At 53.7% G+C, this 27,389-nt stretch overlaps 2 protein-coding genes across 4 annotated transcripts in view; one reads left to right on the forward strand and one right to left on the reverse strand.

Annotated features, from left to right (window-relative positions):
* SLA (Src like adaptor) overlaps positions 1–2,605 on the forward strand; it is a 32,428-nt gene extending 29,823 nt beyond the window's left edge. For all 3 annotated transcript variants that reach the window (XM_037166663.2, XM_053661049.1, XM_037166662.2), the window contains one exon: positions 559–2,605. In XM_037166663.2, coding sequence (XP_037022558.1) covers positions 559–772 — 214 coding nt within the window. In that variant the 3' untranslated portion in view covers positions 773–2,605. The remainder of the gene's footprint in view (positions 1–558) is intronic.
* Positions 1–27,389, reverse strand: part of TG (thyroglobulin) — a 200,039-nt gene that overhangs the window by 79,768 nt on the left and 92,882 nt on the right. The window contains exons 36-41 of the mRNA XM_037166661.2: positions 22,677–22,811; positions 21,197–21,361; positions 17,154–17,373; positions 15,894–15,987; positions 13,768–13,927; positions 7,405–7,607 (exon numbers count right to left, since the gene is read on the reverse strand). Of these exons, the coding sequence (XP_037022556.2) occupies positions 7,405–7,607; positions 13,768–13,927; positions 15,894–15,987; positions 17,154–17,373; positions 21,197–21,361; positions 22,677–22,811 (977 nt within the window). The remainder of the gene's footprint in view (positions 1–7,404; positions 7,608–13,767; positions 13,928–15,893; positions 15,988–17,153; positions 17,374–21,196; positions 21,362–22,676; positions 22,812–27,389) is intronic.

Raw genomic sequence — 27,389 nt, forward strand, 5'->3', positions numbered from 1 at the left:
TTTCTTATTGTTAGGATCCCAGAAAGTAATGTACAAATAAATCTTGTATAGATTTAATATTATTTTAAACTCACTTAGAAAGTTGAAACATACCAGCAAAATCCTGAGGTGACATCATTTTTTTCAAAAGCGAAAACATCTTCCACTCATTTGTTTTCTTTGTCAGCGTTCGCATTTTAGGGATCTGTGTAGCTGTGGATTGGTGGGTTGTCTTATTAATCAAATGCCGATCTAGACATCCCACTGGCAAACTCGAAGAAAACTACAGGTCAGAACTGCCTGAGAACTAAATAAAACTTCTCCTCCTTATAATAAAAATATTCACTAAAATTTGCCGTTAGACATTTTAGCCATTTAAGGAAATGGTGGTTGAGAGATGTTAAGTGATTTACCTAAGATCGCACAGCCACACGTGTAAGAAGCAGAATTGGAACAGTAAGTTAGTGAAATACTAACCAGGCTCTTTTTTTGTCTTCCTCTTCTCACTCTCTGGCCCTCCATCCCTCTATGTCCCTCTTTTTTCCTTTCTTCTGCCCCTCCCGGTCTCCCCACTCACAGACTTCAGGATGACCCCGAGGGGGCAAGGAACCCGCTCGGTGTGGACGAGTCCCTTTTCAGCTATGGCCTTCGAGAAAGCATCGCCTCCTACCTGTCCCTGACCAGCGAGGACAGCGCCCCCTTGGACCGCAAGAAGAAGAGCATCTCCCTGATGTACAGTGGAAGCAAGAGGAAGAGCGCCTTGTTCTCGTCGCCGCCCTACTTTGAGGACTAGCCGAGAGCAGATGCCACGCCAAGTGCCCGGAAGGAACAGAGGTTCGGCCTCTCAGCTGGGCTCCTGCAGAAAGGCTCGCTTCCCTGGCCCCTGGGGAGCCTCACGTCTTCCAGGAGCCAAGAGAAGCTACGTGCGACTCTCACTCCCACCTTCTCTACCCGCATGATGACCTGGGGAACCCTCTCTGGTGTCTGATCAGTCCTGCAATGTCACAGAGCGTTGACTTGCGATGACCTGACCTGGCAGTGTTTCGGGAGAGTCCGACTTGTATGTTGTACGTGTGTGCCCGTGGTGTTTGTGGGAAAGACAGACACGCTCATCAGAAAGTGCACCAGGACCATCCTCCGACCACTGTCCAGATGGCCGCCCCCTGAGCTCACAGAGAAAACTTCTGAATGGGAAACGTCTGGGAAGAAGATGAGCCAGACGCTGTGTCCTGGCCACTGTCTGGGTTTTCGAATTGGCCTTGTACCTGGAGCCCTCTCAGCCAATCCACAGAGACCTTCGGCACGCGTCTTTTCTCTCTAAGGGGACTCAGTGACATTAAACGTGAACCTTCCAGATTAGTCCTGAATCAGGAGGTCTCTTTGTCCTGCTGGTCCCAAAGCCACGTACACAGAAGTCAGATGGCCTCCCTAGCTCTGCTGGGGGCAAGGCAAACAGGAGAGGGGGAGGCTGCTGGCTGGGGGGTGCAAGGAACTGCACGAGCTTGTACCGTGTCCCAGTCACGGCTTTGCGGCCCAGAGAGAGCTCAGGGGCATATGGAGGTTCATGCCTAAATCGATGCACCAGTGGTTCATTCATGACTTCCTGAAGAGGCACTGTGTTATGTCCTGTGTACGGTGCCAGGCCAAAAAAAAAGAAAATAGCAGAGAGAAGGATGACTGAGCCCCAGGTCCCGGCAGAGGCAGTCATAGCGTGAACAGGGAGAAACGTGTACTGACAAATACTATGTACATGGGGTGAGAACACAGAAATCAGCTCCTGGCTTTGGAGGTGGGGGGGGACAGGGGTCAGGTTAGGGTGACCCAGGAGCTCATGTTTCAGCCAGATCTTCAGAGAGTGGAAGTCTTGACTGGACTGAGATCAGAATGGTTGGATTTTTTTGGAAAAAGAAAAAGGGAAATTGCTAAGTTCTAAAGAATTCAACGCACCCAGTATTTCACTCTGAGGGCCTGGCATCCACATGAATACAGTGCTGAGCTCCAGGAAGGGTGGGCGTCGGAGGGGCTGCACTCCCTCCATGCCATTCAGAGATGGCAGAGAGACGCAGTCAGGTGGCCCTGGAGGAGGAGAAGCCCGTGTCCCCAGGCCGCCCCGGGACCCCGCTAGGAAGGAGGCTGCAGATGAAGCTGTGACTCATTTTCCCCTCTGCAAAGGGGCTCCGGGGAAGGACCAGTACATGTGATGTGGCACCTCTCTCCACCCGATAGAAGTCTGTCTGTCCAGCACACGCATCCCATACCTCTGAAATCGCTGCACTCTCGGTGTGTGTGCGAGCGTTTACATGGTCTTCCACATCATCAGATTCCAGAGTGTTTATACAGCAAGACATTTATGGTTTCCTCCACGATCCCCAAAGGCTGCTTCAAAGGGACCGGCCAGCGTGCGGGGATCGACTGTGAGTGACACTGTGGACGCTGACGTCCGACATAAGGCAGAGGGACCCTGCGCACTCCAGATGTTTGTAACATGTCTCACGTGCTATTTTCCGTTGTGACTCATGTGGTGGAACATGTGGGGAGGACTTGGAGAGATTTCTAGGTGGGAAGCATTAAGTTTTGCTAAATCATGTATTTATTCCTGATTAAAATAAACCTAACGCGTATTTAACCCCTGGAATGTAAGGAGAGTTTCCTGGGCGGGTGGTTCATTCAGAAGCTTCTGTGAGTCTGAAATTCTCAGACACTTGCAGCTAGAAAGGGAATAAAACATGAAACAGCTGGAGAAGCCTCGCCAGCTAGAATCCCAGTGCCTTCTTGAGGTGCAGCCTTGAGCAAACCAGGTGTTACAACTTCAACCGTGTCTTACCGCACTTGGAGGTGGACAGAAAAACTTAGCAGTTGTTATGAAACTTCTGTCTCACCTGGACACCTCCCTGTATTCTCTGTGATACCTCTGCAGTTTGTTCTCCCAAGAATTTCCTTCCACAAATACCTCTGGACATCTATTAAGTACCAGACACAGCTCTGGGGCTGCTACCATGGCCAGCGGACAAGGTCCCTGCTATCACAGAGCATGATATAAATAAACAAGGAAACTTCACTGTGCAGGAAAGAGCACTGGCTGCTAGATTGGCGAGTGACCCGTGGGGTCACTCTGCTTAATCTGCTGCTTAGGAAGAGCACCCCCCGCCTGGGGAGGCATTTGAGCCGAGGCCCAAAAGATGGGAAGCAAAGACCAATGAAGAATACTGGAGGCAGTGGCGTTGGCAAGGTGACTTCTGAAGGCAGGGTGCCGGGGCTGAATGAGGGGTGAGGGGCTCTCTGGACGGAGGTGGGCAGGTCCAGCAGGGCCTGGCCTGGACGGAAAGGGGCGTAGGGTCTGTTCTAGGAGAAATGGGAAACCCCTGGAAGGATGGAAGTGGAAAAGCATCATTGCAGTCATATGCTTCATGGAGCACACCGGCTGAATCCCCACGTTCTATTCTCTACCTGATACATAGTTGAAATGAAAGGTTGCAGAGTCTGAAAATAAAGGGGTGGCGATGTTTCTGTGCAAAGATGAACAAAAGGGACATCTGTTGAATGTTGAGGCGCAATGAAATTTAGGTGAAAATGCGTTTTTGCCTACAGGCAAAGAGAGACTGACAATAGGAACGACCCGTGAAGGAGACACAGTGATTGAACCCAGGTTAATCTAACACAAGTTTCAAAATATATTAAGCCCAACTATTACAGGGACAAATAGATAATAATTATTATCTGGAGATTTTAACACAACTTCCAGAAACTGATAGATTAAATAAACAAAGGTGAGTAAGTAGATGACTTCAGTAACACTTCTAACTTCCCTGCCAACAAAGAATACATTAGGCCACTGAGTAAGTCCTAATAAATTTCAAGAGTCAACATCCTCTAATTCATGCCCTATGGTAATAATGCAATAAAATTGGATATTAATTTGTGAAAGGATAGGTAAGAATTTTATGTCTCTAAAAGCTAAAAAAAGAGAAAAAAAGGAACAACAAAAATAAAAATACCCTTAAGAAAACACAGGACTTAGCTTTAGATTCTAATCCCTAATGCAGTTCCTTCTTTGCTGTGTGTTCTTTAGTAGGACACTAAATATCTCTGAGCCTTGGATTTCTTATCTCTAAATGGCTATCTAAAAAACACTCCAAGTGAATCAATGTGAGGAATCTCTGAGGTAATACTCTAAAGTTCTGTAAGGCCCCAAACACACTAAGCAAATAAATATAAGTTATTGGTTACTACAGGAGTCTGCCTCACCTGCTAGTTCTACAGTTCTGTCCCCAGGATTTGCAGAAAGACACACTTTTATCAAGAATATGTCACCGGCTTGCATTCATTCCCTAAGCATCTGCTGGCAAAAAACACACTAAAGAACCACTAATATGTTGAAGCACTTTAGTTCTCTGGATTCCAGATAATTTCACATGCATCGCAAAGACTTCTGGGAGCAGTTGTAAAAGCTTCTCCTAAATGACTGGAACAGATGGCGAGTTTATTTTTAAATACACTACCATTTGTTAAAACAGATTCGTTTTTGAAATTCCCCAAACACCTAAACTCTCCAGAATTTTGAAAAAGAAAAGTCTGCCTTCTGAGCCTCCTAGAAGACAATCTCAGCGTCTCCTGGGTCCCACTGAGAGCCTGGTTTCTGAGGGGGCCCCCCAGGGAAACGCCTTCAGATCAACTCAAAGTCAGGAAGGTCTGCTTTCAGTCCCAGAAGCTGAGCACTAGCTGGGCTCAGACCTCCTGCCTGTGGAGGGACAGACTGAAGAAAACTAGAATCAAAGGACAAAAAAACACACAAAGTGGGGGAGGGAAAGGAATTAGCCTGTGGGTCCCCCATTCATCTGCTCGCCCATCCCCTGCCCAGATGTTAATTATGCAACAGTTATGGTGAGACAGCTGTGCTGGGTGCTTGGGGCTCCATGGAGAACAAGGCACACGGGGTCCAGTTCTCCTGGAGCTTACGGTTGTGGGAGGGAGACAGGCTCAGCAGTAGGAACAACTGTGCACTGGTGGAATTCACCAGGAACGCTGTGCAGAGAAGTACAGGCGGCACAGGCCAATACAGGGGGTCTGATTCTAAGCTGAAAAGTCTGGAAGGGTTGCCTAGAGGACAAATAGGGCAGACAAAGAGGAAGACGGCAGACAGTGCCTCATGCGGAGGAAAGTGCCTGCATGGGGCAGGATGGATCGTGGACTCCATGGAACACGAAGGAGAAAGATGAAGAGCAGGTGGTAGGTACAGCTCCCAGTCGGAGACAGTGCTGATGCTGACCTAGCACCAGTTGTGTCCACACAATGCCACCCGTAGCCTCTTTATGAGCACCGGCTTTGACCCCAGGAGGGCTGGGCAGAGCAGCAGTGGTCTGCTAGCTGGTCTGTGGCATTAGTCCCAACGGCCTCCCTCTTTCCTTGAGTTGTGTTCCTTAAGAATCTCCTTACTCTCTCTCTGCCAGCAGCACGGCTCCCCCCATTCATCCTCCACCCAGCTCTAAGAGAAGTCTCCCTAAAGGGAAGCAAGTTTCCCATCTGCTTACGAGTGTTCATAGCAGCATGACTCACAGAAGCCAAAAGGTAGGCACAACCCCAATGTCCATTCACAGAGAATCAAAAAACAAAATGTGGTCTATACGAGCAATGAAGTATTATTCAGCCTTAAAAAGGAATGAGATTCTGATAATAAACTCCAACATGGGTCATGGATGAACCTGCATGTGAAATATGTGATCCTATGTGAAATAAGCCAGGCACGAGAGTGCATAGCCTGCGTGATTCTGCTAATGTCAGGCACCTACACGGGCAAGTTCGTAGAGACAGGAAGTAGAACAGCAGTCTCTTTCAGGGGCAGAGGAGAAGGAGGGAGGGGAGGGACGGTCTCACAGGCCCAGAATTTCCGTTTGGGATGACAGAAGACCTGGGAATGATCGATGGTGCCAACTACACACCCGTGTAAATGGACTTAACGCCCCTGAGTGGTACTCTTGAAAGGGATTAAAATGGTAAAGCAAACCAAACAACAAGTGAACAAGCAAAACCTTTTAATGACAACAGCTCCCTTATGCTTGGGATGAACCCCAAGGGGGTCGGTACAGTCCAGCTGCTCTGTGCCCCCCACTCCCGACACCACTGCCCAGGAAGACCTGTCCTCCACGGCGTCTCGGGGTGCTACATATCTCAGTGAAGAGTGAGGCAGTCCCTGGGCACAGGACTCTGCTGGCACAGTCCCACATGGTCCCCAGCTTTCACCCACACAGTGGCCCCCCAGAAGCACTTTCCAACACCCCCTCTTTCCCCTGTGATTGGTTGGGGCTTCTCTCAGAGCCACACCAAGACCCTGTCTCTTCCTATTGGCTTCAAGTGCTTGCCCCTCACCCACAGTTTCCTAAGGATGAGGACGTGAACTATTTAGCAGGGCACTTCCAGGACCTACCACAGCACCTGCAGAAAACTGGACACTCAGTGCAATGAGAAGCTACTCAATGGCGGGATGGCTTGCAGGGCTTATGCTGGGGTCAACAGGTTATTTCTTCCATCATGCTTATTGTCACCAACATTATATCATGATCATCAATACCGTTACATCAGCAGCAGCAGCAGCTGCACCATCACTACCACCTAGCTGGTGCTTCAGACCATCCAGCAGAATTACGAGTGTTGAGTTCTATCTTTGCCTTCATTCAACAGTCAGGAAGTCACCTGGTCAAACCTTTGGAGCTCTGTGCCCAGCCTGTGGCTGCTGCCTCAGCTGCCTGCCACTCCTTGAATACTCACACGGACAGGGACCGTCAACGAGGGGGAAGGGATTAGTGAGAGGAACGAATCACCCGGTCTTGTCCTACGGTTAAATGCCATCATAGGACAGCACTGGCATTTCCACGCTGTCCTACGCAATGCCATCGGGGGGAGGGAGGCCAGAGGTGGAGCACGGGCTGGTGAGGAAACCAGACAGCACAAGGGAAGACTGGGAGTTCCAACCCGGAGATGGAAAGCAACACTGGGAAGCACATGTGAGCTCTCAGCCTGACTTCTGTCCTGTTTCCGGGGCCGCTGCCGGGTGCCGTGAGCACAGTGTTGGCTAAAGCCTACCCTCAGTGTTAACCTCCTCCGCCATCCCCAGCAGAGGCCTGCTCATCCTGCCTCCCATCCCCCGTTGGTGCCTATGGGCAAGGGAGGCCGTGCAGAGTTCAGACCAGGAAACTCAAGCGAGGCTCCCCCACCCGGGATCATTAGCACTGGAGGTGCGAGTGGGCAGCCCTTGGGGCACCCCTCGGCGCCCAGGCACACACGTACATGGAGAGACGGCCACGAGCAGGCCACACACCCAGAACACAGGATAAGGGAATCCAAGCCCTGGAAGCCACTGGCCTCAACAGACAAAACGCAACTGCTCACGGGAGGCACCTGCAGCCAGGTGACGATGGAACAGCGACTCACCATCAGCACGGCTCTCCGGACTCTTCCGGAGCTGCCAGCCCCGGTGCTTAGGAGGTGGATGCCAGCGATGTCAGCTCCGCCGCGGTCGGCTGCCACAGCCACGCGCCGGGGGTCCCCGCCAAACGCGCCGATGTAGGTCTGTACCCAGGCCAGAGCCGCCACCTGGTCCAGCAGCCCCCAGTTGCCACTCACCTCCTCGGACCCTGTAGAAAGAGGAAGAAAGCCTTTTAATTTTTGTGATTTTGCGACTGAAATTTATCCTGGTGCTGTGCAGGCCACCCATGTGGTGCCTCTGGGGGGGGTGGGGGGGCCTGGACTTCTATCCACACGGGTTGGGGCTGTGGTACCAGATACAGAGTGGCCCGTGGGAAGAGCATGGGCTCGGGCATCAGAGCCTCCCGGGTTCAAGGTTCGAAGACCCTGGACATGCGGCTGCATTTCTCTGGGCCACAGCTTCCCCACCTGAGACAGGCAGGGGCCGGTGCAGCTACTCAGATCAGAGACGGCTTACATTCGGGCCAGCCCCTGGCTCAGCCCATCAGCGGCCAGGAGATGAAGCTCCCTCCTCACGTCTTCCCCCACTGCCGGTGGCCCCTCAGGCCCCTTCCCCCCAGCGCCGGCCAGGCCCGGCCGTGGCTCTGGACTCACTTCCTTCCCACTGTCCCATCTCCCATGACCTTTAGTTGCATTGAGCTGAGCTGATCTCACCTTCCTGTTTTCCTAGACTTCAGTAACCACACATTGAAAGCTCAGTGCCATTCTTTCTACTGGAATGAATCAGACACGCACACACACAAACGCACAGCAAAAGCACGATCTTCCCCTTGGCATGTGGGACACTACACATCTGTGTCATTCTGACCCTCCTCTGAATTCAAAGAATTCTTCCTGTCAAGCGGCACCACTGACCACCCCAGAACACAGGCCTGCTTGGGTCTGAGCTGAGGCCCACGCCTGCTTCCCTCCGGAAGCCCCAGCAAACCCCACGTGGTCACTGACCGTGGAGATGTGGGCAACGCTCAGGAGCAGGCCAGAGCGCCCCCAGCTCCGGCCCCTCACGCCTCTCCAGGGGCCTCTCCCGCAGGCAGCGCAAGTCCAATGGGCCACACACAGGGTTGATTCGAAGTCTCCTGAGCTCCCCCGTGGGTAGCATTTCCAAAGTGTCTCATCTCTTCCTTCCAGTGCAGTGCTGCCCACCCATGCAGCTCCTGCACAACCCCCCAGTGCCCCTGACATTTCTGCCCACCGAGTCGCACGCCCTCCCTGGCGCTCCGACGCTCTGCACAGATCCTGGCTGCCCCCGCTCCCCAGAGCTGCCGGCCAGTCTCCTGGGTCAGCACGTGCCTCCCTGCAGCGAGCTTCCCGCCCACATCTGCAAGTGCTGTTTTTTTTTTTACTTTTTTAATGAATTTATTGGAGTGCCACTGGTTAATAAAATTATATAGGCTTCAAGTATACAATTTTATAATACATCATCTGTACATTGCATTGTGTAAGTCAAGTCTTCTCTGTCACCATTTATCCTGGTCTTTTAAACTTGTATTTTGATACTCTCTCTCTCTCTTCCTCTCTCTCTCTCTCTCTCTCTCTCTCTCTCTCACACACACACACACACACACACACACACACAGTGCCCTGCCCTACCTAACATCTCCCATCTCATCCCACTGTCCCTGGGACATGGTCTCAGTTTTTGCAGCGTACTCAAGGCCCCGTGGGACAGGGTCGTACTTCCAACCCACGCCTGTGCCACAGCCTCCCAGGCTTCCCACCAGTTGCTCAAACACATGGCACCCTCCTCTCCCAGAGCCCTCGTCCTGTCTTCCCTCCTTCGTCCCCTGGCCCAGCCCTCCCTCCAGTCTCGGTGGCAACCGCAACTCACAGGTTGCCCTCAGGCGAAGTAAGGTTCCCTTTCAGGGTATTGTCCTCCAGGCCTTCTAAGCTAGGCTGAGCCCCCACTAAAACCAGTGACACATAACAGGTGCTCAATAAATGGTAGGTGACTGAAGGACCATAGTTAGGAAGAACAGGACTTGGTATCAAGTGAGAAACTTGACCTCTGTATTCCTGGAGGAAAAAATATTGCACCCCCATCCCCAGCTGGTACCCCAGAGCTGACAAGAATGCTGGCTCAGTGGACAGAGCAGCAGGAATTTCCCTTTCTGCTGGGGAGACTTTCAGAACTTCCCCCAGTGTTTTTCACGTGCCAGGGTTGGGGTGTCACGGCCACCACCCTCGCTGAGGACTTCTGCATCTGTCCGGATGAGTGCATTTGCTTCCAAGGCCTTAGGCAGGGCCAGAAACAGGACGCCCACTGAGTCGCTCCAGCCCTGCAAGTGTGGGAAGTGCCATCCATGGCCTCCATGTCCAGTGACAATGGGGGTTTGGGGAGGGCAGTGCTGGCTCTTGTTTCCCATCTCTCAGCGTCCCAGTCACATGATAAGGGCCAATGCTGACATTGTGGGGTTTACGGACCCTCAGGAGGCCAGAGTGAGGCAGCGTTCAAGGGGCCGCTCATCAGACATGTCTGGATTGGACTTGACCTCATGCCAGGCAATACGCTAGATTCAGCAGAGGCTGAGACCAACGAGAGGCTGACCCTCAGCACACACCACCTCAAGGGCAGGCATAGAAGGCCACCGCCCAGCTGGTCTGAGGATCGCTAGTCCAACCCTTTACTTCACTGGTGAGGGACTGAGACTTTGAGAAGAAAAGAGTTTGTTTAGGTGCCAATTTGAGATAAAGTTCAGACTTAAACTCCAATGCACACTCAGAACTTTTTGTCCTAACATACCATCCAATTCAACAAACATTTGCTGAAAAGCTATAATGCACAAGAAACTGTGTTATTTTCATTTAAAAAATCAAAGCGCTCTATTTATGGGACTTTCCCTGCTCCAAAGCCTTCATAACTCCCTCCCTCCTGCTGCATCGAGTCCAAACCTCCCCTTGGCTCTTCAGACTGTCTCCAAGCAACGCCAGCCTGCATGCGCAAGCGGTCGGGGGTCCCTGGGTCCGACACTGGCCCTCGCTAGCCATCTGGGCTCACGCACCACGTCCACATTCACTCCCCTAGAGGCCAGTCTGCACGGGCCCCATTCCTGTCCTACCCGCTCGGTCCTGCCACAAACACGAGCTGTCCCATGATGCTGGGGACATGAAGATGGAGAGGGCTGCTCTCCACTGACCAGGGGCAGGCCGTTCGGTGGGGAGATGGGTGTGAGTTGAAGCCCTGGGCAATGTGACAACCCCACTGCCCACGAGGCCCAGCTGCCCCTGTGCCGCCCCTCCACCTCCAAGCTCCCACCCCTCCGGTCACAACCAACCCAGCAAACACTCCATTGTTCCTTCATTGTTTTACTGGCTCTTGCCTACAAATCTGGTTTCTTCAAGAATCCCTCTACAGCTCCTTAGCACTATTCTGGGCTCACAGGGGGTGCCCGCCCCCGTCCTGTTGATGGCCATCAGTGAAAGGCAGCTCGGAGTGCTGGCTCACTCAGCACACGGGCTACGGGGCCCGAGGAGCCGGGCACAGGCCTGACTCCACCACCTAGCGGCTCGGAGGGCTCTGGACACATTTCTTACCGGAACTCGGTTGTCTCCTTCCGTGGAGAGGGGATAATGATAGTGCCCACTTCATTCGGCTGTCATCATCATTAAATTAGTTAGTACTGGTGAACGGAACAGTGGCTGGCATAAAGCTCTGCAAAAGCTGTTTGTTTTTTCCTAAATGGAGTAAAATGGGTCTAGGCCCCAGCACTGTCTCGGAGATGCACTTCGCAGGACCGGCCTTGGCTTCAGTGGCCCTGTGATGGGTCCCTTGCTCAGACAGGCCTTGGTCCTGTTATTCTGGCTGGGGGCATGGCAGCCCCTCAGGAGGCCTCCGAGCACCCCAAGCATGATGAGGTCATGGTGACGGGACCGTGTCTGGCCATCTGTCTGGCTCCCTGGCCAACGCTCACTTCCCCTGTTCCCACTCCCAGGGGAAGGCCTGCGGTCACTCCCTGGTGCCCCCATGCTCCCTCCAACCCTGCATGCCACCATCCCCGGTTGCCCTCACTGTGCTGCTCTGCCAGGGACAGAAGGGCAATCAGTGCAATCCCTCTGCTTCCAGGGCCCATTTCCTCCTGCAGGATTCAGGCTGGGGAATCGGCCTCTCCAAGACTGGCATTGACCCCTCACTTCCTGTCCGACTGCTCAGTTCGTCAGGAGCCACAGCTCCCTGGTGTGGGTTTGGCTGCCTTGTCCAGCAGAGAGCACGGGTTTGGCTAGTGGGCCACAGAACTGGTGCCAGCGTGTGTGGGCATCTGGCTCCCACCCCTCAGCCACTGACGTCACGCACATGTACCCAATGAGAGGATGCACGCCACTACCGGTGGATTTCAGGGACTGACCACAACGTTCCCCAAGGTCCTTCCTGAGTTCCCCTCCTGCCTGAACTTCCAGGAGGTGCCGAGGAGAAGATGCGACATCCCGAGAAGGTGGGAAACGCTAGGAGGTCTAGCAAATAGCACCGAGAAAAACTGCCAGAGGAGAGAGGAATGTGAAAGACCGACCCGACTCCGCAAGCCCGAAGGCTGTTTCTAGACACCCGTGCGAAGAGGCCACAGCATGTTTCCTCTGCTCTGACCACCAGGGCTTACCAGCCAGCACGCCACTCCGAACTGCGGGGCACAGAGCTCCCTGCCCTCTCTGAGCCTCGTGGCTGCGCCTGGGAAACACCACACAGCTGGCCTCCCAGCGCGGCCCTGGGGATGACACTGGGGATGACACTGGCTCACGCAGGCCAAGGGCTCGGTGAGTGTGCCTTTCCTTCTCTCTGGCCGATGGCTTTAGGCACAGTGGACAAGGCGCATTGCACATCAGGACGGGAAGGGTTGAGCGTTCTGGAAGTTGCCTTGGCCTCCCGCACCAGTGCCCCGCCGGCCGCTGCAGAAATGAGTTTCCCTTCCCCGAAGCGCACAATTCTCAGTGGGACTGCAGTCCATGCAATCATAACCCTCCACCCACTCGGGGACAGACAACATGTGGAAATTCTCTCTTCTGTCTGGGAGTGCTCTGAGCCAGGAAGCCACCACGCCAGCGGCGAGCTGCGCCTGACCGCAGCTCACCAGGAGAAGGCCTGGACTCCGCCTCTTCAGGGAAAGGAGCTACTGGCCCCAGTGCTGTCAGTCGGGTCTTTGACGGGAAAGCCAGTCCAGGTGAAGTGTTTTCAGGGTGCGAGCGGCCAACTCTGCTCCCCCAAAGTCTGTTTATCATCCACGTCTCCCACCTTGGCAGCTGGTGGTTCTGTCCTAACTTGTTGCTGGTTTCACACTGGTTGTGCAGGCCCAGAATCATCTTCGTGGCACCCATGGCCTCCCGCCAGGTGGCCCGCCAGCCCTCATTCCCAGCACCCCAGGGGGTCATGCTGGATGTCCGTCCCCTCACCCACATGCTAGTCCAGCTGTCATTCCGGTCAGACTCCCTTCCACCCACCAGACCGCTCTCAGCAGGTGAGACACCCCAGGGGTTAAGCGGAGTCCCGGGAGAATAGAGACCAGCTCAGTGCCCACCCTGGAGGCCTCAGAGAGCCCTCTCCCAGGCACCACCAACCCCGAATCTCGCAGTAGCTTTGGAAGTTGGGTAACATGGTTCTCATTTTACAGAGGAGAAAACTGAGACTCAGTGAAAGAAAGGGTTTGGGCCAAGGTCACAGAGATAATGGCTGGCTCCTCAAATTCCCAGACTAGCATGTCAGCCCTGTGCCTGACGCCTGCCTAGCACTGGTGGGGGCTGGAGATGGGGAAGATGTGGAAGGAAAACGGGGGTTGACCCAAGCTGCAGGTCCACCCTGGGGTGGAGGTATGGGGGGAGGAGAGCATGTCTAAATGGAAGGGACGGGCCGATGTTCATCAGGGAGGCGGGAATCGGAGGGAAAGCGCACTGCCGATGCAGCCCCCACTCCCAGGCAGACGGCTTCCCTCCGGGCCCAAGAGCCGCTGCACAACCCACCCCTTAGAGTTCTCCAGGGCGAGTAGACCTGGTGATGATCCTGGCCCTGCTCTTTCCTGACTGTGTGAGCTGGGGCAAGTGTCTAACCACCCGGGGCCTCAACACACACACACATCACACACCACAAGGTAAGACATGCAATGTCTTTGTGTCAACAGCTTCAGACACAAAGTTCTATCAGTGGTGACTGTCACCATGTCTGTGGGTGTCAGCATCCCTGGAGGGCCTCCTGAGCATGCTGGATGTCCCCATGTGCTCAGCTGGGCTGGCGGAGGGCCAGTGACCACGAGGGGATGAGGCCTTGGGAAGGAGGAGCCAGACTCACAGAACAAGCCTCAGCTCAGGGACCGGCAGTCCCCACCAACTCACCAGAACTCAGGAAGCCAAAGACGCCCACGCGGTAGCCAGCAGTAACCACGATGAGGTCGCCAACAGCAGCCAGGAAGGAGCCATCGAGGACCAGGCCCCCCTTGCCACCCCGACTCTCCACGGTGTTGTGGAAGAACACCAGTACAGATGCGTTGGGGGCCTGTATAAGTGGGGGAAGAAATATGGGAGCTAGACATTGGCCCACTTTCACCCACAGGAGCTTGGCGAGGGCTCCTTTTCCATGCGGGAGCCAGATTCTGAGCCTACACAGGCCTTTTGCCATCAACTCTGCCCTGTAGGCACAGCTGACCCCATGCTATGGGCTGAAATGTGTCCCCTGCAAATTCACACATTGAAACCCTAACCCCTAGGCCTCGGAATGTGCTGTATTTGGAGACGGGTCCTGTAAAGAGGTAATTAGCTCGTGCTTCCTGATCCAATACAATGGTGTCCTTATAAGAAGAGATTAGGACATAAATACACACACAGAGGAAAGACCACGTGGACACACAAGGAAGAGAAGGCCATCTACAAGCCAAGGAGCGCAGCTGCAGAAAAAATCAACACCTTGATCTTGAACTTCAGGCCTTTAAAATTATGAGAGAATAAATTTCTATTGTTTTAAGCCTCTATTTGTGGTACTGTGTTGGAGCAGCCCAGGCTAACAGACCCCACTGCACAGAGGAGGAAACTGAGGGTAACAAAGAGTGAAGACACTTGGCCCCCACTGCAAAGTGCACATGTGGCCGGAATAGCAGCTCACGGCAGATGCGCAGCCCGTGTCATGGAGCTGCTCAGCCATCCGGGGCCCCAGCTTTGGCCACTAGTTTATTCCAGAAGGAAGTTCTGGGTCCTTGGTGGTCCTTTCCATTTGGCCTCTCTGACTGGACCCCCATCCTGCTAGTGCAGAACTACCTTTGACTGAGCGCTGACCGGCAGCCAGGCACTGCACTAAGAACTCTACTCATTCAGTCCTCAACGGCTCTATGAGGTGGCATGTTCTTGGTTTTACAGACGAGGAAGTGGAGGCTTAGAGACATGGAGCAGCTGGTCTGAGACCGCACAGCACCCCGGAGGGAGCAGAGCTGGGCCTTGAGCCGAGGCCGACCTGTTATATTAGACTGCAGTGTTCCAACTGGAGGACCCAGCAACCCCACCCCAGGCCGGGGTGTGTGCAAGGCCCCGGTGTCTCATGCCATCCAGGTCCTGCCTCTTGCTGCTGTGACTTCCCCCCACTCCGCGGACCACAGGTTCTGACACACCAACAGCAAGCGCCGACCGAAGACTGGCTTGATGGCTGCTGTGCCCACCTACGATGTCTCCTTAGGGCCACCACCCCCACGGTAGGCACTCTGATGCCTAAAAGCGGCCCGTTCTGGAGGTGTGGGAAGAGCTCAAAGTGGTGAAGTCACTTCTGAAAGAACCTACGGAAGAGAAGGGGCTGACCCAGAACGCCGACTCTGGGCTCCCCTCCCGGCACACTCTCCTGGGTTCTTCCACCTCCTAGGTGTTGAGTCTTCACATATGATCGCTTTTTAATGCCCTAGAACAGGGCTGGCTGAACCGGCCCTGGTTCCACTTGCCGGGGGCTATCAGACAGGTCAGGGCTGGGCCCTGCACCCCTACTACGGTGCCCTGAGTTGTTTTCACTGTGCAGAGCATGGGCAAGAGGGAAGGCATTGCCGTTTGGACCACCGCAGCAAGAGCCAATGCAGCGAGGGCCAGGTGTGAGGTCAGGGTCAGCCCTCAGCCTCTGAGACCCTGTCAGCCAGAGGAAGAGTCCACGCTGCCGGCCGCTCCCCGGCAGGGTCTGTCCCTGTGGGGCCCATGCACTGCTGGAGCACTGCAGGCTATGGCAGCCACGCTCCTCCCGTCATGGCCAGGACGGGGTGACGGAGCAGCCAAGACAGGGATGGCAAAGCCCTCCCGGACTGGGGACCTCCCTGAGGAAGGGGCACTGGGTTTGGAGTCGGGAGGGGGATCAAGTCTCTGCGCAGCCCAGGCGCTATGTGTCCTGCGGGGAGCGTAACCTGAGCGGGGAAGAGGGAGCGGTGCTGGCGGCTGCGGGGTCGGGGGTTGCTGATGGGCAGTTTTCAGACAAACACAGCAAAGGCTTCGGGACTCACCGTGTTCTGAGGGACAAACACGTTGAGGTACAAGCAGTCCTCGCTGACTCCAGATGAGGTGGGTGCTCTGATTCCTGGCTGCCAGCAGCTGGCCCTGCAGGTACAGACTGTCTGACTTCCAGCGGAACCAACCAAAGAGACAGGCCCATGTCCCCTTGCAGCCCAACTCCAGTGGCCAGAGCCCGCCAGCTCTGCAACAGTTAGGCAATTATGTCCCCGAATCACCGCACGGAGCCGAGCACACCAGCCCCTCCATCACCACTCGGACTTCATGGGAGCAAGGTGATTCTAAGCCACTGACATTCGGGGGTTCATCTGTTAGAGCATGCAATGCCCCCTTAACCATTCACCTCCCTCCCATGCACCGCTCAGGTTAGAATGCACTGCTCTGCCTCTGGGAGATGGGGGATAGGAGTGGCAAGTAGACATCAGGGATAGCTGGGTGGCTGTCACCGTCCCTGCCGGGGACGGTGCCCTGCTGGGCAAGGGGCGGCAAGGGGCAAGGAGGAGACAGTGGCCTCGGAAAAGAGCTGTGCACACCTGTCGGAAGGGCAGATGCAGGGAGGAGGGGGAGAGAGGACGAGCAGCGCTCTTCACGAGCACTCTGACTACAGTTTACTTGGAAGAATCACAGAAATCTCTCTAGCACGTCAGCCACTGAAGTGGTATAGGTGGGGGAAAGAAAGGGGCAAAAGCGGAGAGTTGGTGAGGGAGGGAAACGGGATATGAGTGCTTTTTCCCCTTCTTTTTTGAAAGTTTCTTTCAATATTGTCCCTCTTGGGGAGAAGCGTCCTCTTTCAGTTTTTCTCACTGCCTACTTCTACATACACATTTCCTTCTCTGCTGTGTTTCTCAGCGCAGCTGAAGTCGGATGTGGCCAGGAGGTACACATGATGTGTGCACCCCACCTGCAGGCATGGCCCCTAGAAACCCCCCTGTGAACTCCCCCACAGCCTCTTTCCCCAGATGCAAGGCCAAGGGAGGTTTGTGCTGAAGAAGGCAGAGCCTCTATCAGCTGGGTGCCTGGACCCCTGAATGAAGCAGAACACCCTGACCCCTCCAACACCAGATGGACTCAACAGGAGCAAGATCATGCGAGGTCACTGATATGGGGTGTGGTCAGATGTGAGAGCACACAATGCCCCCTTAACTTGATACCCCATGCCCCATAAACCACTCACATGGCTCTGCCACCATGTCTGACTTTGCTGGATTAGAATGGTGGAAGAATTCACCAAGTATATTGCTCTCAACACTTACTGTGGCTGGGTGGCAGCCCAGGACCCTGTCCAGTTCAAGGGCTCTGGTGGCTTGAAGCGGCTTTTTGCCAGGGGTGGGGCAGCGTATGGCACTCCCAGGAACTGGTCCACTTGCTTCCACGAAGTGCCCACCTGGATGGCCTGGGACCTGCCCAGCAGCTGGCCGTGGGGGGCGATGGTCACAGAAGGTACAGATGCCCCAGAGCCGAGCAGAGAGATGTCTGTTGGGACAGGGAGTAGGTGAGGAGGAGGAGAGAGAGCAGTGGGTGCTCTGTTTACAAGGGATATTCTGAATATGCTTTAAGAAACAAACACTGCTCTTTGCCTTTTAAAAATATGGGTAATTCATTGAAACCCCCAAATTTTACATCGAGTGAGGTTAGTGCTCAATGTGAAGACACACATGATAGCAGAGAGAGCTGGTCTTTCCCAGGCACTGACGGGGCAGAGGGCAGCTCTAATTCCCTCTCTCCTGGCCATTGTCCGTCTCATCGGTCCTTCCCAGGAGACTGACCCAGGCCCGGGTCCCTTCCTCACTCAGCGCCTGGGGCCAGATGTGTGCGGAAATTCAGTTGTTAGGATCTTTCAAAGAACCGAAGGACACAGACACACAGTGTGCGTCTCCCATGAGGGGTCTCGCGGAAGACCCGTCATCAATCACAGGTATCGCTGTCGTAGGAGGAATGAATAGAGGCGACCGTTTCTTCAGTCACGAAGTCCAGGTCAGATTTTGGCACAGACTTAAAGAAAACTATTTTCTGACTTTCAGACTTTCAGAAGTCTAAAATCAGCAAAAGAACAGGGGCCACATGTGCATTTCACTGGAGAGAAAACAGGTGCAGGGACCTGGGGTGGGAGGCTGCCAGGCCTTCAAGCTGATGTGGGATTCAAGGCCAAGCCCTGCTGGACCCTGGCTCGGAACTTGCCCGGTTCACCCAGGGTCAAGAGCCTCTGTTAGGCCAAGGCTGCTGCCACCTGCCATCAGAGCTCTGCGCTCCAGGGCACCTTCCGCCCCTCCCTGCAATGCTGATCACCAGACACCAACCAGCCGCTCCGCTCCAAAGCCCTGGCTTATCTCCTCTACTAACTGTGCCTTCCAGACATTCAGTGATTCAATAAACAGCCAGATACCATTTTCAGGGACCTGAGACAGGCTTTGTCTGATTCCCCACAGGGCTTAGGGCCTCCCTTCCTGCCCAAAGGACAGAAGTACTGGGGAGGACATTCTCTCTCTCTCCCTCCCTACTCCTAGTGTGTGTGTGTCTGTGTGTGTGCGTGTGTGTGGTTTCTTACTATTTCCATCAGGTGCATTTGCTTTGCTCAGCTTCACCGTCTGTTGATTGAGAGGAAAAGCTTTGCTGTTCCCTCTGCAGCTGCTTCTGCTTGTAATACATGCATGATGACTACCAGGAGCCATACAGACAGGAGGCAGGAGGCAGACAGACAGACCAACCAGCCAAGTCTATCCATTTCTCAAAATCTGGGTATGATGCAGTGGTTCCACTGAAGGTGACTGTGCCTCAGGAGACATTGGACAATGTCTGGAGATAGTTCTGCTTGTCACAGGGATGAGGGAGAGGCTGCTGGTGTCTAGTAGGATAGAAGCCAAGGATGCTGCCGCACATGCTGCCATAGGTAAGGTTAGCCCCCCGTGGCAAAGGGTTCCCTGGGGCCCAGCTGTGAGTGGCCCTGGGGCTGAGAAACCCTGGTGGGCCAGGTGTCCATGACCTCCAGACCCCCTGAGGGTCAGCAGTGAGGAGGATCCAATGGGTGGTCTGGGGAGTTGAGCAGGCCTGTGTTTTATATTATGGACCATCACTTTGGAAAACTTTATAATTTTTTGGACCCTCCATTGTCCCACCTGCAAAACAGAAATAATAGCAGTCCCTACACCACCAAGATGTCAGGAATAGGTGACATCATGTGTGTAATGTCCCAAGCCCAGTGACTGGCAAAGGGCAACTCAACACATGCATGGATGGATGGATGGGTGGATGGGTGGATGGGTGGATGGATGGATGGATGGATGGATGGATGAAATGAGTGAATGAATGAAAAAGAGGGAGGGAAGAAAGAAAAGAGGGAAGGGAGGAAGCAGGGAAACTGAATGAAACCTTCTCTTTTGCAAAAACAGTGGAGTGTGAGTTGGAACTCGAAATGGAAACTCAGGATGGAAAGAAGTCGCTGCCGCTGTTTAATCTGGCCTCCATCACAAATCGTGACTGATCTCTCCCCCACAAGAGCGCCCTCTCACAAGACTCCCTGCTGCAAATGGAAATCACGGGGGCCCTGGCAGGCAGTCAAGGCTGTGAGCACTACAGCTGCAGGACTTTCCAAGGCCGGCCTGTTTGCTCTGCAGGAAACAGCCACATTTCATGAACGTGGCATCCTCTGAAGGGGAGCAAAGACAGAAAACTCAAAAGCAAAGAATTTCGAGGGAATGCAAGCTGGCTTTCCCACGGACAGTGGTATTCAGCCCTCCCTCACCGAGGCTGCCGGAGGAATCCCAGACGGAACGCAAGCCAGCGTGGGGAAAATTCGGGTGTGCTGTTCTCCCTTCTGAACGCTTCTGCAGAAATGGTGGATTCCTTCCAGAATATCCACGTATTTAGGCCATTCAGCTATTTCTTAACTGCTAGGTGAAGAGAACTACATGCAGCTCTCTAGGTGCCTTAGGTACTAGCAATGCCTCTGTGAATACACATGGGCAAGCATCTTCTGCTGCAGGTGAGCATGTCACATGAAATTTAAGTCACGTGCAATTAATAGGGAAAGGGTCTAACTTATTTTACAGACCTGACACCTCAAAGTCAAGGCATTTCTCAACAGGACTAACCCACAGATTGGCCACACTGTGGGTGAAATATGCAGCTGAAATCCAACTTGACTAAATAATAGAAATGTCCAGACAGAAGATGAGACTTGAGATCCAGGCCTGAGATCTCGGTATTCCCAGGCCTGGGGGAGGGGCATTCTCAAGGTCTGAGGTGGAGGAGGGGCAGAAGAGGACAATTATTGCTGCGTCAAGACAACCCTGAAGAACCATCCCTGTTCTAGGATGGGGTGGGACAAATCCAACTGCTACCTAGTTTTATAAATAAAGTTTTATCGGCACACAGCCACACCCGGGGATTTACGGACTATATTGTCTGTGGCTGCTTTCCTGGTACAAAGGCAGAGCTGAGTAGCTGTAACAGACGCAATAAATATCATGACTGTGGAGTGCTGACCTCTGCTTTTAAGGTAAGATGGCAGATACAGCCAGTATTTCTAAAAAGTTATTAATTTTACCCAAGAAGCATGTTTGGGCAGGGGCTCCCCAGGCCCCCAGCTCCCATGTGCCCTCTCACCCAGCCCTTAGCGACTTCCCCTGGTCATGGATTCGGTGTCTGCCCCCCCACCCCCGCCTGCTTCCTGCATCCCCAGGGCCTGACAACGCCCGACACGTAACGGCACCCCACTGGTTGCTTTCAAACTAAACCGAGCCAGGAGCCGCTGCCCTTCTGCAGGGACACCGATGTGGTCGTGAGGCAGCGTGGTCTCACGGGAGAGGACGGGACACCTGGCTGCAGCCCCTCTTCTGCCTCAACTCTCTGTGTGAAAGCAGAGAAGTAACTTAACTTCTCTGGGCCAGCACCTCCGGGTCTCTAAGACAAGATAGACACCCTTATCAGACTACTGCACAAGATCAGCGTGAAGATCAAACAACATAGGTCTGTGAGAACTTTCTAGACCACAAAACAGTAATAAAAAGTGGTCTGTGTAATTATTTTACTAAGAAACTCAAAGGCTAGAATGGCTTCCTTCTATAGCTAAAGGAATAAGTGAACAAAGATGGCGTGGAGAAGGTCTACACTGGACAGAGGGGGTCCCGCCTTCCCTCAGTCCATCCCGGTGACTGCCACTGAGCCCAGGATAACTCCGGCTGACTTTTCCTTAAGGACCTCAAAAGTCACTGCCCACAAGTCACCACATACTTGGACAGTCCTGTCAGCCATAGCCAGGCTCCCAGGAACGGCCCCAAAGGCACAGGCCTGGACTTACTCTGCTTCCGGTAGACGTAGGTGGCCTCTTCGCGGAGCAGAAGTTGGCAGTACTGGGCCTGCAAGCTGTGTGTGCAGATCTGGGCATCGGCGTAGAACATACACCTCAGAGCACCAGGTCGGGTCTGCAAAGTGGTGACCAGGCAGGCTTGGTGACGGGAACACTCTGAGGATTAGAGGGAGAAGAGTGAGGGCTGGGCCTCAGAGACGCTGTTTCGTCATCCGTTCATCCATCCATCCATCCATCCATCCACCCACCCGCCCACCCAGCCACCCAAACACACAATCCACCCACCATTCATTCAATGACTTATTCATTTGAGCACCTGGTATACATCCCAGACACTGCTGCAAGGGCTAGAAATGAAATGCTGGTGAAGGAGGACCCGACTCGCCCATCAGTCTGTTTTCCTTACAACAGCCAGCTCTTGAGTAGTTCGTTTATTCATAAAAGTGCTCTTGGTATTCACCTATTTAAGATACCCCACGGCCCCCCGCTGGTCACAGGGTTGAGTCACTCCAGATGAAGCCCCTGTACTCCAGCCTTCGCCTCCTTCTTCCACCTCACCTGCCTCCCCACTGGGCGAACATTTCTGCAGTGCTCCGCCAGGGCGATGTCATGTCCCGCATGTGCCAGCGCCCACACTAGATCATTTAAATTAGCCGTGGCACGTCAGCCCTCAGAACGGCTTTGGAAATGGTGCCGCCTCGCTCGTTTGGGCTGCTGTGCGCTGCCTAAAGGCCTTATTTCCACCCAGTCTCCATGCTGTGGCGCTACCCAGGGTTGTGCGGTGCACGACCGGGGCCTCCGTACCTGGTGTGTCTGTAAGACGTGCACAGTGTTACCGCCCTCACAGAGGAGGGGTTCCATGGGTAGAAGCACTGGGGGAGTGTGACCGTTACCTAATTTCCATCTCTTGTAGAAGCTGGTCTTTGTAGAACATTCCTACTGAGTGGTCACCTAGCCTTTACCTCTAAATGAAGTATGAATTTGTGGACAGCTTTGTCTATAGGAAGTTCTTTATATTGCACTGTGAACTGTCTAGAAATTTCAGTGTTAAGCATAGGTCTGGGCTTTGCCCCACGAGCTGGGCCAGAATGAGCCCATTTCTTCCTTGGCACAACGGCCCACCTGGCATCTCAGGACAGATGCTGCAGTTCACTCCCCACCTCCATCTCAGACCAGCCAGCCCCCTACAGCATTCCTCCGACCCTCCTCCGACCTGGTTCAAAGTCACTCGTTTTCTGTGTGGTGCGTCCCGGTGGAGACCATGACTGTGGCTGACTGTGGCTGACTGCAGGGGTATGAGGACACTGCAGAGGGGAGCGCACCCAGGGTCTCCCCCAGGTCAGTTCCTGTCCACCAGCACCCTGTGGTATCTTGGGGTCTCCTCTGTGTCCCCGAGGTCAGAATTCTGAGCTGCACTTGTATGAGGTCCCATCCCAGTCAACCCCAGGGTGGGCTTGGAGACTCCCCTTACCCAGCAAACAGAGGTCTCGGGCAGCAGAGAAGTCACTGATGGCAGCCGTGCTGATGTGGGCAACATCAAAGGTCCTCATGGACGGGTCAATGGCTACTGAAGAGAGGGCCAGGGTCTGCCACGAGTCCAGGGCAACTGGGGGAGAGCACAGGGCACAGCGGTCATACATTGTGGTCACCTGGTGCATGAAGATAGCAGAGTGCCACCTGATGTCCCCAGCGGGCAGCCCCAGGGCACCCTCACCCCAGTCTTTATTGTAGTGCAATACATTCCTTCATCTACCCCTCCCTTCTACAACCATCTGTTAAAAGTTTTTTATGGGCCAAGCTCTGTACCCCAGGTGAGGGATGCAAAGGTTGAAAAAACACAGAGCGAACAAGAGCATGGCTGTTTCTTTCAAGCAGGTCATGGTATAATGGGAGGAAGTCAAAAAGAAGACAAGCATCGTGCACTTGTTAGAATGCAGTGATCAGAACAGTGCCAGGAACAGCGATAACAACAGACGTATGTGTGCTTGCACCCGTGGTCAGGTCTTCACAGCACGATGTCGTGAAGCCCTCCCCCAGCCCACGGGGGAGGCACTCTCCACGTGGAAGCTGTGGTGTGCTGCCGGGGCCCCTCCAGGGCCGAGGCTTTCATCTCCCCAGCTGATGGGTAGTGGGTGGCTGCGGGCTCCTGGCTGAGTCCCTTCCCAGGAGTTGCCTTTGGTCTGGATGAGCTGCTGCCCCTCCCCAGGGTCAACCTGTGCCCGAAAACCAGTCCATGTGGGAACACAACGACCCGGGCTCTTGCCTCGAGATGGGGCAGCTGTGAAGGGCCAGCCCAGTGTCCCAGCTCACTGAGGCACCAATGGGGCCATGGCTTAGGTGGCATCACAGCTGGACTTGCCCCCTGCCCAATCTGCCCCTCGCTTCCTTGCAGCTGTGGCTCCTGAAGGCGCCACACCCGGGGCTCCCCGCCTGGCACATCTCCATCGCAGAGCCTGTTTCCCGGAAACCCTGGCCGAGATGGAGACCGTGGAGCACAGCGTGGTTCGAACAGCTGGCCAAGAGTGTGCCCTTCCCAAGGGCAGAGCCAGGCTGAAAGTAGGTCTTTGCCCTCCCCCTCCCCTCCGTGCTGCCTGCCACATCCTGTGTGCAGGTCGTGCTGTCACGGCAAGTGAGAAGGACACGTGGTGGAGCTGCCGGAGGAGGCTGGCAGGGCTCTGCCAGAGCACCTGGGTCCCTGCGGGGACAGAGCTGACCCTGGACAGGGGTTTCAGCTTCCACTGAGAGGAAGGGCTCGGCGGCTTGGTCAGTGGGCACATCATTCTGTCTACAAACAGCATTCAAGAGGCAAAGTGCTGCCTCCAACACAGGCGCTTGTTCGGGAGCACTAACCCGAAAACCTCCCAGGGAGCTGTTCAGTGGGCGCGCCACGGAGAATTAATGGCAGACATCTTTCTGTCTACTGACTATCGGTTTTGTCTTAGACTTTTTTCAGAAGCTCACAGTACTTTGCCCTACAATATATATTTGCAAGCTTTTACCCTGTGCTAGCTGAGCTCTGAGGTGACCTAGGGACAGCGCTTTGTGGTTTACAAAGCCCTCTGGGGTGTAAGCCTCACACCCGATCCCCGAAATGTCCCGAGGGAGGGGTGGGGCAGAGACACCAGTGCCCCCTTCACAAACGAGGGGCCGGAGCTTGCTGAACTTATGTGACTTTCTAAGAAGAAAGAACTGGGCAGTGACCGAGCCAGAGAAAAGCTAGACCCCCCTGGCTCTAAGCTGTCCCCTCCATAGCTGAACATCCTTTCCAGAAAGTCATCTCCAGGTTAAAAATAAAAATAAAGGCCATTGTTTTTAATAGCACCACACTGTGAGGGAGAGCCTGCCACTTTTTTAATCAAACCTGCTTTTGACACCAAGCGCTGGGGGCCACCAGAAGCAGGATGGTAATAAAGAACCAAGACAATCTTAACATCATAACCCTTTCTTGTTCTTTTTAAAAATAAAAACAGAAAAAGAGGAGTCACCAAAATATACCACCAGACTCCACCTGGACTCGTCAAGAAGGAGGCAGACCCCATACTGGTCCTGGAGCCAGGGACCAACTTCAGCACCAGGAACTCCACCTTTCTGGACTTGGGACCCTTTTCCCTGCCACAGACTCTACACTTTCATCTTCTTAAGTGTTTTCCGCGTGCTGCTGTCCTCACGGTCAGCACACCTGGCGTTTTTGCAACATGACCGAACCGAGCGGCACATTTTTAGATGACAAGCGCACCAGTTTCAGAGAAGAGTTATGACGGGGCCTCAGGACCCAACCTGCCAATTAAGGCCTTAAAATGGAAGCCCCACCGCACTATCACTTTGACAGACGTCTTGGGGAAAGCGCTGTAATTGAAGGATGAGTTTCATCCGCAACGTTGAGAGCCAGCTCAGCCGTCGCCATCCTGGGGCCTGGAGCTGAGTGTCTGCCACGCCCGCCACCTGTCCCCATCCTCCCACCAGCAGGGGCCCCCAGGATGAGAGATGGCTGTCACGCAGAATCCAACATCTGGGGTTCACACATCTCACAAACATGCCAAGGCATGGGAAGCATGAAAGCAAGGCATCGGCGGAGCATTTTGTGAGTTTGCCAAGAACCCGGCAACGCTACTGCCTCGAATCTTCACTGTAACCCAGGCTGCGGCACCGCAACTCTGTGCGTGTTATAGACCGGGAAACAGACCCAGTAACACTCTCAAAGGCCTTTGTTGATATGGGGGCATGCCAGGCTCCCGTGAGTTCACATCCTTCAAGTTCAAAAGCCAGGGTTTACTACAACGTAAGATCTCTCCCGAGAATCAGGCAGTGAGCTTTCGGGCGCACCCGAGGAATGCATCTGCTCTAGAGCAACACCTGTGGTTTGTTGATTCGCTTTAATTTTTTCTTGTGTTTAAAATATATTTTATAAATTGCAATGGTAGCATCACTTAATTTTTTTTAAAATCTCCTCTTGAATTGGAAATGCCATATTTAGCATACATGAAGTACCGCTAAGCAAGCGACTTCTGCTAGGCAGCTGCTTTTTCACTCATTTTGTTAATCCTGGTTCTACGCACACACTGCTGAAGCTCCAGTCACTCTGTGATACAGTTTATCATCCAGTGGTAAAAGTCTTCCCATACTGTTTTTCTTCTAGAAATGTTTCTTGGTTACTTTTGGCTATATAGTCATCAGATGAAATTTAGACCATTTTGTCAAGTTTCAAGAATGCTCCTTGGGGACATGAATTAGAAAAATGGGTTTCAGAAAAGATTTAAAACTCTGTTTAATTTTTGATGTCATTATGAATGAAATAAGGTTTTTTCATTATAAATATTTTTAAATGGTTATTATGGACCTAAAGGAAAGCTGTTTCTGGATGTGTATTTCTTTTCTAACAGGACACTGAGTTGCAATTTAGCCTCTTTTCTCTGTGGCTACTTTGAAGACGGGCTCCAGCTGGATCCCAGATTTAGCAATGACACGCCATCAGACCCTGTAACTAGTGGTGGCTCTGAGCATCGTTAATAGGATGGACTCTGATGGAGCAGCTGGGCTACTTGAGTTCTGTCCCAGCTCCTCCCCTTAACAGCACGGTGACTTTGGACAAAACAGTCCTCTTCTCTGAGCCTCAGTTTCCTCGTCTATAAAATGAGGACAGTACGAGATGCTCTCTCCTCGAATGGAGATCAGGAATTGGTGAGTTAGTACTACAGGGGGCGGGGGGCCTTAGGAAACACAGGCGCTTTCCTAGCCTCTGGGCCAAGCTGCTTCCGAGTCACTGTCTTTTCAAAACTGTGGAGGTCTGAGCCTGACTTACGTACCAGGGGGCGTCCTCTAAGGGGTACAGGAGCCCCAACCATGGCTGCAATACCATAGCTCTCTTCCTGATTTCTGCCAGATTGCTGTGTCCCTTGCCACACCCTCCCCTCCAGCCTGGTCTCAGGGCACCTGCTTCCTGCCTATCAGCACCTCACCCTCCACCCTCTGGCCCTGTGGCTCCTCAGCCATTAGCACCGCAGCACCAAGAGCATGCACGCCTGCCTGGCCACTGCGTCTCCGTCCCCGCAGGAGACCTGCTGCTGGAAACAGCAACGTTTGTAAATGGTCCCTCAAGTTTCTGCGAGCGTCCACCCACATGGACCCGTCCCTGCCCGCAACCCCATCCTGTTCTTCACCCCCACACCGCAATGCTTCCTCCTCGGGGGATGCGTTCAGCATGCACCCCGCTGTCCCACCCAGAAATCCTGTCATCCTCATTGCCGTCTCTCTCCCCGGGAGCTGTCCTTTCTTCTCTGTTGAGATTCTGGCCTCACCCATGTCACTGAAGTTACAGGCACTCCGGTTCCTGAGACCCAGCCGTGCATCCCTGTCACCAGCCTTACCTGCTCTCACGTCATTGCCATACTTCATTTGGGGCCACCTTCCAATCTGCTCACCCCAATCACTGCTCAGCACCCTCAGGGTAACAGGCTGAGTCCTCAGAGTCTCCAGCTCCACCACCCCTCCCACTTGTGGTGCACCCCAAGCATGCCATACAGTCAGATACCACCGTTCTACAAAAGTTGAACTGTTGACTCACAGCAACTGTCCTCCCAGCAGGAGCATGGGCGGAAAGGTGACAGAATAGTCCCCGTGGTCACAGGGCAGAAACTGGGATCAGAATCCACTCTGTACCCAGCAGCCTAGGACTCCTCCTTCCCAG

This window comes from Artibeus jamaicensis, unplaced genomic scaffold, assembly GCF_021234435.1.
Source record: "Artibeus jamaicensis isolate MK-2021 breed Jamaican fruit bat unplaced genomic scaffold, CSHL_Jam_final scaffold_916, whole genome shotgun sequence".
Lineage (NCBI taxonomy): Eukaryota > Metazoa > Chordata > Mammalia > Chiroptera > Phyllostomidae > Artibeus > Artibeus jamaicensis.